General features: G+C 34.0%; 1 protein-coding gene and 1 pseudogene across 1 annotated transcript in view; both read left to right on the top strand.

The window, feature by feature from the left end:
• Window positions 1-18,623, top strand: part of Slc12a2 (solute carrier family 12 member 2) — a gene marked incomplete at its 5' end in the record, with an annotated part of 101,428 nt that overhangs the window by 15,215 nt on the left and 67,590 nt on the right. Inside the window, 3 exons of the mRNA XM_015500864.2 lie at window positions 15,930-16,049; window positions 16,765-16,840; window positions 17,147-17,242. Of these exons, the coding sequence (XP_015356350.1) occupies window positions 15,930-16,049; window positions 16,765-16,840; window positions 17,147-17,242 (292 nt within the window). The remainder of the gene's footprint in view (window positions 1-15,929; window positions 16,050-16,764; window positions 16,841-17,146; window positions 17,243-18,623) is intronic.
• On the top strand, window positions 8,882-14,205 carry LOC125619130 (annotated as a pseudogene).

The following is an 18,623-nucleotide window of genomic DNA, read 5'->3' as shown; positions in this document are numbered from 1 at the left end:
GTGTTGAAGTCACCCATAATTATTGTGTTGTGGTCTATTTGATTCTTGAACTTGAGGAGAATTTGTTTTATGAACGTCGCAGCACCATTATTTGGTGCATAAATATTGATAATTGTTATGTCTTGTTGGTGAATGGTTCCTTTTAACAGTATATAATGTCCTTCCTTATCCCTTTTGATTAACTTAGTCTTGAAGTCGATTTTATTCGATATGAGGATGGCCACCCCTGCTTGCTTACGAGGACCGTGTGCGTGGTATATTTTTTCCCAACCTTTCACCTTCAGCCTGTGTATGTCTTTTCCAATCAGATGTGTCTCCTGGAGGCAGCATATTGTTGGATTTGTTTTTTTAATCCATGTTACCAGCCTATGTCGCTTTATTGGAGAGTTTAAGCCATTAACGTTTAGAGTTACTATTGATATATGTTTTTTACTTCCAGCCATTACATTTAAATTTCTAGTTAATGTTACCTCCATCTTCTGCCCTTTCCATTTTGTTCTTTGTGTGTGTGTGTGTGTGTGTGTGTGTGTGTGTGGCCATGCTGGAACATTGAACCTAGGGCCTCAAAATGCAAGGTAGGTGAGTGCTCTACCACTGAGCCACTTTCCTCAGCCCTGAATTTTTCATTTCAAATATTGTGATTTTCTTTGCTGGTACCAGGGATTGAACCTAGAGGGGCTTAGCTGCTGACCCAAATCCCCAGCCCTTTTTATTTTTTGTGTTAGGGTCTCACTAAGTTGTTTAGGGCCTCGCTAAGTTGCTGAGGCAGACTTTGAAATTGAGATCCCCTTGCGTCAGCCTCCCTAGCTGCTGGGATTACAGGCATGCACCACCTTGCCTGGCTAGAATTTCTAATTTTTAAAATGAGCTTCCATTTCTCTGTTAAGATAACCTCTCTATTATTCACTGGTAGTCATATTTACCTTTGACTATTGAACATATTTGATATAGTTGCTTTATATTTAAATTTAAATTTATGAATGTGGGTATGTGTATGTGTTTACATACATCTTTATGTATGTATGTTTGAAGATTGGGTCTTGCTATGTTGCCCCAGGCTGTACTCAAACTCCTGGACTCAGCTCATACTCCCATCTCTCTCCTCCATATCATGGACCACAGGCATGTCCAGCTAGGCCTATTTTATTGTATCTATTATGAAGTCTTTGTCTCCAGAATTCAACATTAGAGCCCACTTGGAATTAATTACTAATGACCAATTTTTCTGAGTGTAGGTTACATTTTCCTGTTTATTTGCAAGTAAACTATACACATAGTATAGGGTTGTTTTTTTGTTTTTTTGTTTTTTTTTGTTTGCGAGTAAACTATACACATAGTAAACTATACACATAGATAATATAGTAACTTTCAGTTTACTATATTGGTTTTTAAAAATATATCCTTCTGATATTCATTCTTCATGTGTGTGGGGGGCGGTTAAAAGGCACTTAACTCAGTTTATAGTTTGAGTCTATATAATGAGTCCCTTATCCCCCCTCTGCAATAGCTATTATGGTTTCTAGCTACTTTTTTAGTTTGGCCCCTGGGAGTCTCCCCTATATTTGTGCATTTTGGTGGCCACTTAATATTTGAGGACCTTCTGGATTCAGTGGCACAAGCTTGTAATCCCAGCAATTTGGGAGGCTAGAACAGGAGGATTGCAAGGTCAGAGCCACTTCTGCAATTTAGCAAAGCCCTAAGCAATATAGTGAGACCCTGCCTCAAAATAAAAAGTAAAAAGGGCTGGGGTTGTAGTTCTGTGGTAGTTCCCCTGGGTTCAATTCCCAGTACAAAAAAAAAAAAAAGAAAAGAAAAAGTAAAAAAGACCTACCCTATACTTTTTCTAGAAGTTCCTCCTTAATTTCCAATTCCTCTATTGACTTTGGGCTCTGTTCTCTTATAGTTGAAGTAGTAAGGCACTGTCAGCCATCTAAGCTAAACAAAATTTGGGAAAGTGCTTGATTAAAAAACAGCCAACTAATGTTTTCACCCAAATGCAAGTAAATCTGTTGTATATTCTCTGTTGTCTTGTGTTTTTCCATTTGCCCTGAGTGTCCAGGCACATATAGTTGAGCTGTCAACCAGGGATTTAAAACTTGGCTATTCCCATTTAATAGTTCTGTGACATGTAGGAAAAGGATTTCCCATCCTGACTTTCAGTTCCCTTATTGAAAACAGGAAAGATGATATACTTGGTGAGATATATTATCTATTCCTATCAGAAATGCATGAAATACCAAGTGCAAGTTATGTATTAGATTTATACTAAATGTAGTTTTTGTTATCACACAGTTTTTCCATGCATCTTATTTTTCCAGTACTGATGCTGGAAATGATGCTTCTATTTCTGATGTTGCTAGTAATGTATTTCTCTTTCCCCACTTTTGGTTCTTATTTTTTTTAAATACCAACAATTTGAAATGTAAATCACACAGCTATATTATTAATCGGAACCAGAACGTATAAATTTTCTGGTAATTTGAATGAAAATGTTTCAAACTTTTTCTTTGTTGGCATTAGCAAGTTGTGTGAGGTTTCAAGCAAAGCACAATTTGTTATTCTTACGTGTCCTGTTGTAATTCATTCTTGAATGGTTAGTAAAGAACATGATGGGCTAGGTAGAGGACTGAATTCTTTGACTGCAGTCAGCAGTTCTGACTTGGTTCATTGTAAAGTCACATGGTCACACCATCCACTTTTATCTCTGGTACTTGAGTTTTGAGCTTTGCATTAATGCCACTGGATATTAATAGAGCATTGTTAACCAGAGCAGATTGGATTCCTGTAAAACAATACTTTGTTTTGAAAGAGTAGTCTGTATGGGGAGCATTACACTGAATACACCAATCACCGACAGCACGGATAGGAAATGTTGGTAGTTGGGGGATGATACAATTTGCTAGTACTTGATTAAAAAAAAAAAAAGTTGGTTTGAACAATTGTTAGAATAAAACCACATTTGTCATACAAATTTGCATATGTATGCATTAATATTTTAGTCAAAAAGTTTGCTTTTAGGATGTAAATAGATTTTTTGATGAACTTTGGCATTTTTTATGATTTTGGGTTTATTTAAATCAACCATAAGTTGCCAGCCAAAAATAGTAATACATTTTTGTATATTAACAGTACCCTGAAATAAAGCTTTCTACCCTTCTCACCATCAGTAACTGTGATTTAATTTGCCTCAATAATGCTGGTCCCAGAAGTCTGACCACTTGTTCTTAAACATTCTTAAAATTTAGCATTAATGTAGATGACTTTGTAAAGTGGATGACATTGCCACTTAGGTCAATCAGGAAGGAAGGAGTTTGTCATTTATTGAGTAAATTTTTTGTGCCAGAAAAATTGCAAAATATTTCTAGCTGTGTGATCACTGGTTTTTCAAAGGTATGCACGTTGTGCTATAATAACCTGCTGATGGCACAGTGTTAAACCCTTTATTACTGCCGTGCAGAGGTTGACATCATATTTATATGTGAAAAACAGTGCTTTTGTTTTATTCATACAGAGATAAATTTTAAAGTTTGCCAATTTTGCATTATACTATATAAGCTATGTAATAGTATGAACTTATTAATGATGTTTTGCAGTGTTTGTTTTTATGAATTTGTTTAACATCCAGTTTTAAACTCAAATGGTCAAGTGGCACTAATTCATCATTCATTCATTAGTTGTTTATAGTGATAGCCAAAGTTTATCAAGCTCTTACTCAGTTAATGGTAGGTAATATACTATGTATTTAATACATATTCTTTTTAAATCTTTAATCTTTTCTTTTGTGGAATATAAAAAAGAACATAAAGAATAAATATATAACTTTTCTAGTGGAAACATGTAATCACCATCCAGACCAAGAATTACACTTGCTGGTACCCCTGAAATCCTCTGTGCACCCCTTTCTAATTGTCCCACAAAGTAGCCATTGCCGTGACTTAATGGTGATCACATCCTTGAGTCTTGGCCTTGATTTTTTTTTTTAAACACTTTTGAGTGTATTCCTGGAGGCTATTAGTTTAGTTTGTCTTCCTTTGAAACTTTGTATGAATGGAATATTTGTTTTTTGAGACAGAGTCTTGCTATTTTGCCCAGTTGGTATTGAACTCATGTACTCAGGCAGTCCTCCTGCCTCAGCCTCCAGAATAGCTTGGACTACTGTGTCAGCATGTCAGGCAACTGTTATATTTTATTCACTCATAGCTTATGATATTCATTTATACTGTATTTGTAATTCAATTCATTTTTGTGGCCATTTATCTTTCATTGTATGAATATACTATACTTTCTTTATTCTGCAGTTGTAGGTCTTTAGATTGTTCCTAGTTTGGGGTAATTATAAATAATGCTGATATGAGTATATTTATGCAAGTATGCTGCTTTGTAGAAGTATTGGATATCTCTAGAATGAACCTGTGAGTAGAATTGCTAGGTTAAAGGGTATGCATCTTTTCAAGTTGAAAAAAATGTCCATCACCCGAATTTTTTATCAATTGATATTCATGCCAGCAATACTTAAGGTTTTTTTGTGTTCTATATAATCATCATATTTTCTCATTTTGTCTTCTCAAACAATATGGGGTAAGTAATATTTCCATTTCATGGTTTTAGAAACTGAGGGCCAGAGGAGTTATATCACTAGCTTAGTGAATAGCAGAGCTGGGATTTGTACCTAGATCTGACTTGGGAACTGCCACTTCTCATTTCACTCTACTGTTTCAGGCAATATTTAAGAAACAGAAATGACAATAAAAACTGAATATCCATTTACCACATTTATTATACCTCTGATGCCTTTTCGAGGAGTGGGGTGGGTACTAGGGATTGGATCCAGGGGTCCACTGATCATATCTCCTGCCTTTTTTATTTTGAGACAGGGACTTGCTAAGTTGCTTTTTATTTTTAATTTTTATTATTACACAGGGTCTCACTAAGTGCTAAGTTGCTGAGGCTGGCTTTGAACTTAAGATCCTCTTGCCTCAGCCTCCCAAGTTGCTGAGATTACATGTGTGGGCCACTGCACCCAGCCATTTACTATGTTTTTGATAAAAGCGAAAGGAAAGGTCTGTGCTGCTTTAGACCTTCCATTTAATATATATTAGAGGAGTGGAGGTGAGTATGTAGATTACCAATAAGTTTTTAAAAACTACATGAAAAAGATAACTATATATGCCATGAAGGTGAAAAACGGACACTGATAAGAAACTGTTTAGGGTGATATGAGAAGGAGGAGGCCACATTTACAGCAAGACTGAAGGATGAGGAGAAGTCAGCCATCTTCAAAGTGCATTACAAAGGGGATAGCAAGCCAAAAGTTTTTCAGGAGAAGAACACCAGTATTTCAGAAAAAAAAGCAAAGCTATATCAAATTGAACACTAATTAGAACTCAGTGATTTTCCAAATTAAAGGATGAGTTTGAGGGTGCATAAGAAGTTTCAAGAAAAATTAATAGAAATAGGAAAGTGATCTATGGAAGAAGCAGACTCGTATTTTTCTTTTCTATAATCCTGTCAAGTCTTAATTATTTGCGATAACAAAACACTAACAAATCCAAAGATTCTTATCTGGATAATTTTATTTTTCAACTTTTCCTAAAAGAGGCATGAGTGTGTGGTTGGGCCCAAAGTTTCAGAGATTGCAATGGGAAGGTGTATAAAGAAAGCTAAAGCCGGATGACTTGAAACATTGGCTTGAGGTGCTAATGAGGATTTTTCATTGGAAAAAGACAATTCTAGGTAACATAGAAATTGAATGATTGGTATATTTTAACTACCATCTTTATTACAATAGGTTCCAAATAAACTTCCAAAGATAATAACACACATAACTCCATTTCATATTTAAACATTGTATATCTTTTCAGGTAGATTTCTGCATTTCTCCTCCATAGGTGATTAGTACAACTGTCTGCTACCAGTGTCTGGGAAAGAATTTCATAGACTACACTGTGTACCATACCCTGGTGAACATTTCTAAAAAGCACAAAAAGTTAAAAGCAAACAAAAAAACTTCCTGTGGGGCCATCCAGTGGAGGATTTCTTCTGTCCTTTTTATGAGGACCATACTAGAAGCCCTGACTTTCTATAGAACAAAAGAATGAGAGAAAGATGAAGCAAGTAGAACAAAAATATTTGGAGAATTGGGAAGTTTGAGCAGGATAGTTTTCCGAGTTGCCTGTCTTTGGTTCCCATGTCCAAATTAGATACCTAAAATAATTTACCATGACTCCCTGTAATATGTGGAATTCTTTCCTATTTAAAAGATTATCTTCTCTGCCATGTTAATATAAGCTTTTTGATTTGGGCAAGTTAACCTCTCAAAAGGCTGTTCCCTCATTTGTGAATGGGGATAATATCATCTCTGTCTCTTAAGATATGTCAGTTCAGGGAAATAGGACACATAGCACTTAGGAATGGATGTGTCTGACACATAGTAGGCATTCAGAAAATGGTGGCTGTCATTAAAGTAAGCCAGCCAGATTATGAGCGTCTCATCTGCTAAGAATTCTTAGATCACAGGAAATCACCTAGGTTATGAAAACTATATTTTATAAGAAACTTGTTTTTAGGCTATTTCTTTGTATTTTGCAGTATTATTTAACACACACAAAAAGCTGGTATATATCTCAGTAAACACATTTTTTTTTTTCCCAGTTGGATTCTATGCCAGGATCCACCCTAAGACAAATATGAGAAGCTGAGCTATTCTCCACCCTACAAACAAATTCTTATCTAGAATTGGAAACTTTAATAGGGAAAATTTTATTCCTATTCCTGTTATATTATTCCAAATATTTGTTTGTTTATAGGAAATATTAAAGGAATATTTCAGAAACATGAAAACAAAATATTTAACTAAGAAGTCAGCTTGTTATGCTACTCAAAAATATTTTCATCTCATTTTCTTTAGCATACATTATAATTTTGGATATAATTTAAAACTCAACTCCTGGAACAATTATTGTTTTAGTTTTATCTATGTGTGATCTCCTTTAATGTTGGACTTGTGATTTTTTTGGTGGCTTTTATTTACCAGAAATTTTTAACATTTAAATAATATAGACTGCCAGAATAACTTGAAGTTGGTTAACCTGAATCCAGGTAAACAGTTTTCTGTCTTTAAAATTTCTATATTCTGTGCCATAACTACTACCCTGTACATAGCACTATCATCTGAAGAAGTAATTTATTAAATGAATAAAAGCTTTATAGTGATGTATCTCCCTTCCCTCCATTCTGTCTCTCTTCATGTTTCTTTTCTGGCCCATTAGGCTATTTGTTAAGGTTTGGTTTACAATATAAAAAGGTGCATCAGTTGTGTTTGGGGAAGAATTCTTATTTCATAGGTCAAAATATGAGAAAGTCTTTTTAATTTATAATTCTTCAGTCTTCATTTTACAGGGTAAATGATATATTTGACACATTTTGCGACAGTGCATTCTAGTGCACATAACTGTTTTATTGTAAAACAAAAACTCTCTCATATTCGGCTTTCTTCATCTGTAATAAGTATCCTTGCTTTCCCTTCCTCACTCTTGGTACCAAGGATTGAGCCCAGGGGTGCTTAACCACTCACTGAGCCACATCCCTAGCCTTTTCTTTCATTTTTCTTTTTTATTTTGAGACAGGGTCTGGCTAAGTTGCTGAGGCTGGCTTTGAATTCAGGATCCTCCTGCCTCAGCCTACCAAGCTGCTGTGATTATAGGTGTGTGCCACATGCCTGGCAGTATTCTTGCTTTTTTTGATAAGTGAATGCCTTATATGGTTTCTTTATGAATCATGTAAGTCAGCATGATTTAAGAATCATTTTCCAGAAATGATGCTAAAAGCATATTTTGCTCCTCTTAAATGAATGGACATTTACATAAAAGCAAATTTTCACCTGGTTCATAAAACATGGTCAAAACTTTATACTAAATGTGAAGACTGACCACAGGTTATATCACAGGATCCCCTGTTCCTCAGGTTCACAATCATTGAACCCTGAGCCAATCACACCTATTCATTTGCCACCACTTTACAACCTTAGCTTTAAAATTTTTATTGGTAAGAAAATGTTTAATTGAAAAAAGTAGTATAATAATATACATATAATAGTATATACAGTATGATATTGAGCTGAATAATTATGTATGTTTGTATACAATTTTTATAAATACATCTTAATATATGCATAGAATGAAGCCTGATAGGAAATAAACCAATATGTGATTTTAAGTTGGGGGGAAAAAAAAAAACCTTTACACTGTGTATTTCAGATACTTGTTTGAGGGTATTAAAGTAAGAGGATCCCAGTTGCAATAGTAGTAAGGGTGTGTACCTGCTCTGCTGTTGGTCATCCCATACTGTGATGGGTCAGAGCTTCTGAACAGGTGGAACAGGTACAGAATTGACTAGGCACTGAATGCATATGCAGTCTCAGGAATATGCTGCCCTTGCTCTTACAGGGTCTACTGATGGAAAAATTTTGATCTTACCAAAGAGTGTCCAGGAATTAAAAAGTAAGGCCACAATAGAGTAAAAGTTTCCCATTAATTATTTTGAATATGTGTGTCAATGTCTCATTCCAAATTTGGCATTGGCACTTAAATTGAAGTCTTATAATCTAGTTGTATCAGTTAACTTAATAGCCAAGAGCTAGCAGTCTTAACTGCTTTAGATGGCTGTTTTATTACTAACTGATCTTTATTTAGAGAACCTTAAGGTCCCCAAGGGGATAATATTGGTGAGCAGGGATTATCTCCATTTTACAGAAGAGGAACTGCTTCTCAGAGTGGGGTTGTAACTTGAAAAGTAAAGTGGGTGTTATTGTTATTTTATTATCATCATTACTTTGAGATGGTCTTGATTTATTATTACTCAGGCTGTACTTGAACAATATTACTCAGGCTGTACTTGAACTCCTGGGATCTAGTGATCTTCCTGCCTCAGATTCTTGAGCAGCTGGGACTATAGGTACATGCTACCACACCAAGCTGAAGTAGTTTTCATGCAGCATTTGACTGGATTGAACATCAAATTCAATAGAGGCTGCTTTATACAATGAAAAATATCCCGATTTATGGTAGAACATTTGTCTTTTATGTCTAGACTCTACTGAAAAAATAGCAACTCTAAGAGGGCTGAAATGTGTCTAACATGGTACTTGATAAAATTAGTTAATAAATATTTACTTAATGGGCTAGGGTTGTGGCTCAGCGGTAGAGTGCTAGCACGTGCGAGGCTCTGGGTTCAACCTCAGCACCACATAAAAATAAGTAAATAAAAAGGTATGGTGTCCATCTACAACTAAAAAAAAAAAAACTTTTGCTTAATGAATGAACAGTGATTCTATCTATGCCCAGAAACTGCTTTTGCAAATGCAGCATCTTCAAATAATAGAACAGCATTAGAAGTTACTTTAGACTTTTTTATGTATTAAATATGATTGAAGGGCTTTGGAACATTTTCCTGTTTAAAGACATGATATTTGGGCATCCTTTAGTCTCCCTGGACAAAACATTGTGTCAACCTAGAAAAACCTAAAGAGAAATTTTAGTACAACTTTGTTCACTTGTGTTTTAAAATCCCAATAAAACAACAAAACATACCCCCCTTCCAAATTAAAAGAAACAAACCATTAGTAGGCTGTTGTTTTGCCTATTATGCCTGAAATCACTGAGCAAAGACACTTTTACCAAGCCTTTACCAGTTTAACTGTAAAAGAAGAATACATTTGTATTAAAAGTGATAGATGGTAATACATTGCCAGAAATGTGTTTTTTTGGTATGTTCACTGTACTGGGAAGTTTGATTGTCTAAACAATCTTGATTTTTCTTCACACAGTGAAAAATACTTTTTATCAGCCTACTGTGGAAAAAAACGCAAGATCCAAAATCATTCTGGTGAACAGCACAGTCACTTTTCTGGGTATTACCATCCTTATCCAGTGACAACATAAGGAATAGCTATGCTACATTGTATGTTATATTGTACACTTGATGTGAAAACCAAAGAAAAAGGAAGAACTATAATACATTAATGTCATGTATATTTAAAAATGTGAAGTGCATTGATATGCATATTTTTGCACTAATAAGGGTACACATTGAAGACAATCCTACATTCTGTTACAGAGCTAGTTAAAGCCATGTTAAGGTTTTTTTATTATAATTTTTAAAAAAATAAAGAATACTTTTTCCCTCAAAGCTTGATTTTGTAATTGTTTTTAGAAGTAAAGCTGGTTGCATAATAGTTTGCTCTAAAATACCAAATAAAATTTTAGTATTAGGTAAGAATGAATAACTTGATATTTTAAGAATTGTTTCATTGAGCTGGGCATGGTGGCACCCTGTAATCTCAGCAACTTGGGAGGCTGGGCAGGATTGCAAATTCAAGGCCAGTCTGGTCAATTTAGCAAGAACCTAAGCAACTTAGTGAGACCGTGTTTCTAAAATAAAAAAACAAAAAGGACTGGGGATGTAGATCAGTGGTAAAGCACCTCTGAATTCAATCCCCAGTACCAAAAAAAAAAAAAAAAAAAAAAAAAAATTGTTTTACTAGAAAAAAATAAATATTAAGATAATAAGCCAAGTATTTCATGAGCAGTGTTTTAGGTCTAGCAGAATTAAAATATGACCTTTAATATGTAAAATATAAATCAGTAAATTGAAAAAGTTAAGTTTTAGATATTGGAAATTGAGAAAAAAAGGACACCTGAATGTAGGAATAAATCTAAAATATGTTTACATCCTAAAACATTATAAAGGATTTAAGTCTTCCTGTCTTTTTGGTCAAGTATGTTTTGGTTTGACAGTTTGCACTGAAACCTTTCAGGATCTAAAAATTATATCCAAAAAAGAAAAACTCTTTCTTTTCACTTAGAAGAAAGTCACTATTATAGTACGTTGGCTATTTCTTTTTCTCATTTGGTAAGGATTAGAATAGTAAGCAGAGTGGATGGTTGGTTTTTCTTTGTTGGGAGCCATCCCAAATTTAAGGCAGGAAGATGATGACTGCAAAAAAGACTAAGTGTCAGAGTGGATCAGCTTTAGGCTCCAACTTGTTATGAAAAGTGGAAAGTATGTGCTGGAGTACAGGCAGACTCTGAAGATGATTAGAGGGGCAAAATGAAATTGCTCACCCTGATGACTGCTCAGCTTTGAGAAAATATGAAATAGAATAGCCATGTTGCACAGACTGGTGTCTGACACTGGTGGCAGTAATATTGAATTGGCATGTGTCAGATACCAAAGACTCTGCACTTTGGCTATCATTAAACCCAGATGATTCTGATATTATCAAGAAGCATGCCAGAACAGACTGGTGACAGGTAAACCATGCAAGACTTTTTTTTCAAAAAACATGTCCAAATTTATTTAAAAAAAAAAAAGGTGCATTTAAATGGAGTCCAAATCTTAGAGGATATCAGAAAGGGAATTTTCATATCCTTTCTTATACTACCTTGCTGATCAAGTTAGCGTACATTTTCATCTTCCTAATTTGCCTTTATCTTCAAATAAATAAATAAATATAACACTTTCCAGAGCCAGTTTAAAAAAATTTGTAAATGTTGAAACATCAAAGTACTATCATAAGTATTTACACGGAGAGTTGAAATTTAGAGGGGAAGTCTGATCTGGAAATGAATTTGATCCATCACTGTGACTTGTCACACATAGATGGTATTTAAGGTATGCGTCTAGTGAGGTAACTATAGGAAGAAAATATAGCATAAGAAAAGGATACAGGTTTAGGACTAAACATTGAAAAAAGACTCAATATGTAATCATGAGCAACTGGGAAAGAGTGATATTTCAAAGAAGATACACTGGACTGTAGTATAAAATACAAATAGAGGAATCCAGCAAGACAGAGCCTAAAAAAATGTATATGGGGGGGCTGGGCTTGTAGCTCAGTGGTGGAGTGCTTGTCTAGCACTGGGTTCGATTCTCATTTCAATACATAAAAATAAAGTTATTTTTAAAAAAATGTATATTAGATTTGGCAGCAGAGAAGTTACTGGATGTCTTAATAAAAAACTTTTGATGCGGTAGTGGGGCAAAACCAGGTTGACCTGCATTTAATGTAAGATTGTGCTGTACTAGTCATTTAGTGACTTTGGCTGGGGGCATGAAGCAATAAAAAGTTGACCATGATCAAAGGAGAAAGAATAATCAAGTTGAGGTAGTGCTTTGAATATGCAAGGGAGAGATGATATCATCCACAGTATAAAAACTCTTCCTTTTCTTTACCCCTTTGTAAAGAAATAATGACCATGGAAACCAGAATTCTCTTCCTTCGTATATTTTGCATAATACTGAAAAATGTTGCATCCCCACGTTTTCTCTCTGTAAGTTTCTCTCAATTTTGTTTCCATAGTTTTACCCACTGGCTGTTTATCCCTGGACCTTCTCTTAAGTTCCTCTCATGAATTTTTCCCAACTACTTTATAGAGTCTTTAATTGACTTCTGGCTCCTGAAATATTCCTTTCAGGATGACATAATTTACAAGTATCTTTATTTCTTCTATAAAAAAATCTTTCTAAATACTGAAGGTCTACTTTACCTGAGTCTTCCATATTTTCCTGCTCTCCCTCTTTTCCAGTTCTGTTGTCATCCCCACCCTCAGTTCCAACTTCGTACACTCAAAATCCCTGGGTACTTTTTGGAAGTTACTTTCCTGAATAATGCTAAGTTAATTTGGTCCACTTCATTTTTTTTTTGTACCAGGGATTGAGCCCAGGGGCACTTAACCACTGAGCCACATTGCCAGCCCATTTTTATATTTTATTTGGAGACAGAGTCTCGCTGATTTGTTGAGACTGGTTTCAAACTTAAGATTTTCCTGCCTCAGCCTCCCAAGCTATTGGTATTACAGGCGTGCACCACCATACCCAAGATGGTCTATTTCATTTAAATGGAGTTATCCATAAAATCATTTATGTTTTTGCTTTTTATGTATTAGTGTAGAAAACAGTTTAAAACATAAACCCATCATTTCTATGTAAATGGCAGGTGAATTGAAGATTTTTATTTATGTACTTCTGTATTAGCCTAATTTATAGTTCATATGTGAATATTTGACAATATTTGGTATATTTGACCTTTTTCTTATATAATGAAATTTTTATATAGTTTCTTTTTTGGGTGGGAATGAATATATTGGATAATTTCTTTATTTTTCTGAAGCTAATGTATTTAAAGAAACAGCTGGAGATATATCATGCACTTCTGTGATAGAATGGCTTGCCCAGCATGTATGAGGCCCTGGATTCTATCCCCAGCACCAACAAAATACATGAGAAACAACAACAAAAAGATTAATATTGGTATTCATTTTGGTTTCCTGGTATTTCAGGAAATTAATTATGACCTCACTTTCATTATATTTAAGTTTGCTAATTGAACAACAAATAGCATACTTAATTGATTTTAACTTTTGAATTATATTTTAGAGATTAATAACTAAAACTTCTTAAAATAGAGCTAACAGAAGATGATTAGAATTTTTTTTTTCATTTTTTGTGGTTGCATCTTCATTTTAATATACTATTTCATATACTCTGGAAAATCTGTTTCTGAACATAATTGTTTATAGTATGTTAAACTATCAGAATTGCTAGATCTTCAACTTTGACGTGGAATGCTGATAAACACCCACAGCAGAAATTTTAGGATGCCTGCATACTTTTGCATTGCTAAAAAGACACCCACATTGATACTTAACCTTGGAAACAGCAGCCCATAAGGTTACACACATCTTTAATTTTCTTTTAATAGAGTTGGAAAGAGAGGTATTTTTTCTACGCATATTATAGACATTATATTTACTTGTAACACTTGGAAGTTATATAATATTTTAAAGTCTTCTTTCATAAACTAATTAAAGAGAACTCTACATCCTAGAGTAAAAACTAGGAAACTTTTGTCTAAAGTTAATTGATTAACAGGCAAAATTTTTCTGTCCTGGCTGTATTTAAACAGTTGAACAGATGAGTCTTCAATCCCTGTTAGGAATCATTTGTACTATTTGGGATAATTATTGACTATTTATGGTCTGGAACACATTTTACAATCTAAGTAAAGCCAAAGTAGGGTTGTTCTTGTGATTGAGCTATACAAACCTATGATCAATATTTTATTGTTGTTGTTTTTACATATATATATTTCTTTTTTCCTTTGTTTTTTCTTTTCTTTCTTTCTTTTTTTTTTTTTTTTTTTAGCACTGGCGATTGAACTCAGGGGTACTTGACCACTGAGCCACATTCCTAGCCCTATTTTGTATTTTATTTAGAGACAGAGTCTCTAAGTGAGTTGCTCAGTGCCTCACTTTTGCTGAGGCTGGCTTTGAACTCCCTTGCGATCCTGCTTCCTCAGCCTCCCAAGATGCTGGGTTTACAGGCATGCACCACCTGGCTACATATACATACTTCTAAAAGTTTAATGATTAGTGGTTACCATGTTCATAGGATATTCTACGCAGGGCAAGGAATAGCAATAGGCAACCTAAAGACAAAGGGAAGTTTATGAAGATTTTGGTCTAAGGTAATTTTGGTTTATGGTAATACAGAACTTGCTATAGTTCATTTCTTTTAAATAATTATATTCAGAATTCATTCAAGGATTGGTTTTAAAAATTTGATTGACTCTTTTATATTTAAAGAAAGCCCAAAGTATAGTTGTATTTTGTTCCTTTCTGTTGAGAATGTGATTAGAGTAGGAATCATGAGAATAATATCTGGAACATGATTCTAGATCTGGAACATCTTCTGTTTTCCAAGCCATCTTATCTAATCCCTTTGTATTTTACTTTGGAAAGTTGTCATATTTCTTTGGTGTACTGAGAACTACCTAGAGAGAAAGAGAAAAGGCAGGGGGACAAAAACTAGGAATTACAGAATTAGACCTGAAACTTTACCTATTGGTTGGGAAAATGTATTGTTTCAACCAGTTCATGTCTCAAACTAAAAGCAATTAACAAAGGAAAACACCAAGATATGAATGAATGTTGAGAATACTGCTGTCATGGACTATGCTAGGTGATGAAGAAATTTAAATTGTTGATGTTGAACTTTATATGTAGGAAGGGTGACAACTAGGTAATATGAAGTGTGGCTTGAGATACAAAGTTTGAATTGATTGACCTAGGAAGCCTTGTACTTTGCAGACAGTATTCACTAAGTACTGTAAAATTTAGAATTATTAAAATTGGTTTACCATCATGGTGAGACTTAATTTTAAGAAATCTGAGTGATTAAGGTTTTCTTTGAGTTTATTGCTTTACATTTTTCTCAGGTGAAGTATCAGAAACCTTTATGTATTTATCAGTTTTTTTTATTACCATAACAAAATGCCTAGAACAGCTTACTTAGGAAGAAAAGAAGTTTCTTTATCTCACAGTTAATAATTCTTTTTTTTCTCCCACTTTTTTTTTATTGGTATATCATGATCATACATAATGATGGGATTTGTTGTTATGTATTCGTACATGCACACAATACAACAATATAATTGGGCCAATATCACACCCCAGCACTACTTCTTTTCTCCCAACATCTCACCCTTCGGCCCCTTTCCTCTCCTGATCTCCCTTTAATTTTTAGGATACCCCTCCCCCTCATTTTTTTTCCTTTTTCCTCTCCAGTTTCCGCATATGAGAGAAAGCATAGAACAACTCTTTGCCTTCTGAGTTAGACTTATTCCACTTAACATGATAGTCTCTAGCTCCATCCATTTTGCGGCAAATGCTATAATTTCATTTTTCTTTATGGCTGAATAAAATTCATTGTGCACATGTACCACATTTCTTTATCCATTTATCTTTTGATGGACACCTAGGTTGGTTCCATAATTTGGCTATTGTAAATTATGCTGCTGTAAACATGGGTATGCATGTATCACTCATAGTTAATAATTCATAAGTATAATGTACATTTCTTTTTATGACTAGGAACCTTTTGAGGATGGCTTTGCAAATGGGGAAGAAAGTACACCAACCAGAGATGCCGTGGTCACATACACTGCAGAAAGTAAAGGAGTCGTGAAGTTTGGTTGGATCAAGGGTGTTTTAGTATGTATTAATAGACTTAATTTGAGAATACAACATTTCTGTTGATTATAAAAGCTACCTAATATTGTCATCAATTCTCAAGAGAATTCTTTTTTCTGTTTTAACTGTATCTGAGTCTATAGAAGAACAATTAATGTGCTTCCTTTCTTTTGGATATTCAGTAGAGGAGATAGGGTATTTATTAATTTAACCAAATTTTTCTTGATAAATCGGGGAAGCTTTCAGAAGTAATTTATTTTAAACAGGAAATAAACACCTAAGGTATGGTAGGATTATTAAACTTTAAATTTTTAAAAAACATGAACAATTGATATGTTGAAAAATATGTAATGGTTTAATTTGCTAACTACTCAAATAAGGATGTTGTAAAAGAACAAGCAAAATTTAAACTCATGATAAAAAAAGGCATGTGAATTATTTTTAAGTGCTGGAGTCTTATAATATTTTTTGAACCTTTTTTGTGTTGCTTCTCCTACTTCTGATGTCTGTGATGGAGCACATTTATTTATACACATGTATTTATGTTACATTATATTTAGCTTAACAGTAAGCTTTCACATTAAGCTCTTTTAAAAAGGAGGAGTTAAATTTAAAAACTATATAGCTTCTGTAGTTTCCAGGGTATGTTCTTCTACTTTGGGCCAGTTTAGTATTTATTACTATATATGTTTGATTACTTTCTTCATCTGTGATGTGGCCTCTTTTTTCCTCCCAGGTACGTTGTATGTTGAACATTTGGGGTGTGATGCTCTTTATTAGGTTGTCATGGATTGTAGGTCAAGCTGGAATAGGTAAGTAAAGTTCCTTACTAATTGATTTGAACATAATCAATAAATAAAATAGTATGTGCCTTTGAGCTCTCAATCTCATAAAACTCAGGCAAGGGAGTCCTTCTGAGCAATATTTTCCTTTATTATCAAGATTCTTAAATTAATTTTACTTTTTTCACAATTCTGATTAGGTTTTTTAAAAAAATGGGATTAAAAGTAGCTAATTTTAACTTGTAAATTCAAAGTATTCAGACCAACCAGTTCTAGATAATGGCAAGTTTAAATAAGAATATATATATTCTCAATTTCTTTCCTTTCTCCCTAAAGGTCTGTCAGTCCTTGTAATAACAATGGCCACTGTTGTGACAACAATCACAGGATTGTCTACATCAGCAATAGCTACTAATGGATTTGTAAGAGGAGGTAAATTCAGTCTTTTTCACTTCGTTATATTATAATTATTAAATAAACTGATATTTAAATCTTGTTTTTAATTATTTTTTGCCTTAATAGAATATACCAGGTGTATACAGGCAAGGAAGTTGCTACCAAGCACTTCTAAACTATTATGTTGAGTGTAAAGTTTTATATTGACCCATATTAATATAATACATGTATGTTTTAAAACATCTAAAATGTTAAGTCTGTCTGGTAGCAAGAATAGAGGTTCTAACTAGTCTTTTTTTTTTTTTTAAAACTGGGCTGCACCTTGTTACTTCCTCGTAAGCTTTATCCCTTGGATCAGTCACATGTATCCTGGCATTCGGTCTACAGTGTACAAGTATAACTTTATTTTCCCACTCATTAAAGGAAATTGAAGTAGAGTAATTTCCCCATGTTCTAACAGCTTATGAGAGTTGTACCTGGGACTCTGAATTTATACCTTCAAGTCTAGCTGTCTTCTCTGAACACCCTGAGGCCTCTTTCATTGGAGTCCACAGGATGCGCCTTATGAGATTTTTGCCTTCCCCAGAGAAAGCACTTAAGAAAACAAGAGCATGACCTTGAGACCCCTGAGAAAAGAAAATAATTCAATTTTCCAAATCAAAACTTTTCATCCAGTTGGAGTGAGGGGAATCCTGGAGAAAGAGCAAAGAATGTCAAATAACACTTGTGAAGTCACCATAGCAAATCGACCTAGAATAGCATTCACCTATTCCATCTGACTTATTTATTTTGAATGTACCTATTTGACATTATGTGAATAAAATTTCTGCTTTAGTTGCGTCAGGTTTTCTGTGAGGGAGACAGAGAGCCACACTGAGCTTTTCATTTTCACCAACATCTTTATCCTTCTTAGACACCAAAGGATTCAAATCAATAAGCCCTGGGAAACTGGTAGCTTGTATCAATATGATTATCAGTATACTGAGTAAGCATCATTGTTCACTGAAATTTTATATTTGTATTAGTCTTCTTGAACTTTATTAGAGTGTAAAATATGGATATGTCTAACAAAGTTAATCAGAAAATAATGAAATGCTTTATTTCTATCCAACATTGGGAATAATTAACAGGAGACAAGGGTACTGTGTTGGGTATTTGCAGGGGATCAGCAAGTCATCAAAGAATTTCTCCTTACCCTCTAACCTCAACATCTAGATTGTGAGTCTCTATGAGAATGGGGCATGAAACCACAGGCAGCATAAACCCTGGACCATTTTACATTTGAATCTGAATCTTGGAAAGCATAGATTTTCCTGGATTGTGCCCAAAAAGCCATTTCATTTTTCTTTAGTAGTAGTACTTCATATATATATATATATATATATATATATATATATATGTATATGTATATGTATTT

This window comes from Marmota marmota, unplaced genomic scaffold (genome assembly GCF_001458135.2).
Source record: "Marmota marmota marmota unplaced genomic scaffold, marMar, whole genome shotgun sequence".
In the NCBI taxonomy this organism is placed as follows: domain Eukaryota; kingdom Metazoa; phylum Chordata; class Mammalia; order Rodentia; family Sciuridae; genus Marmota; species Marmota marmota.
The sequence above is the reverse complement of the archived record's forward strand: the minus strand, read 5'-3'. Positions and strand labels throughout refer to the sequence as shown.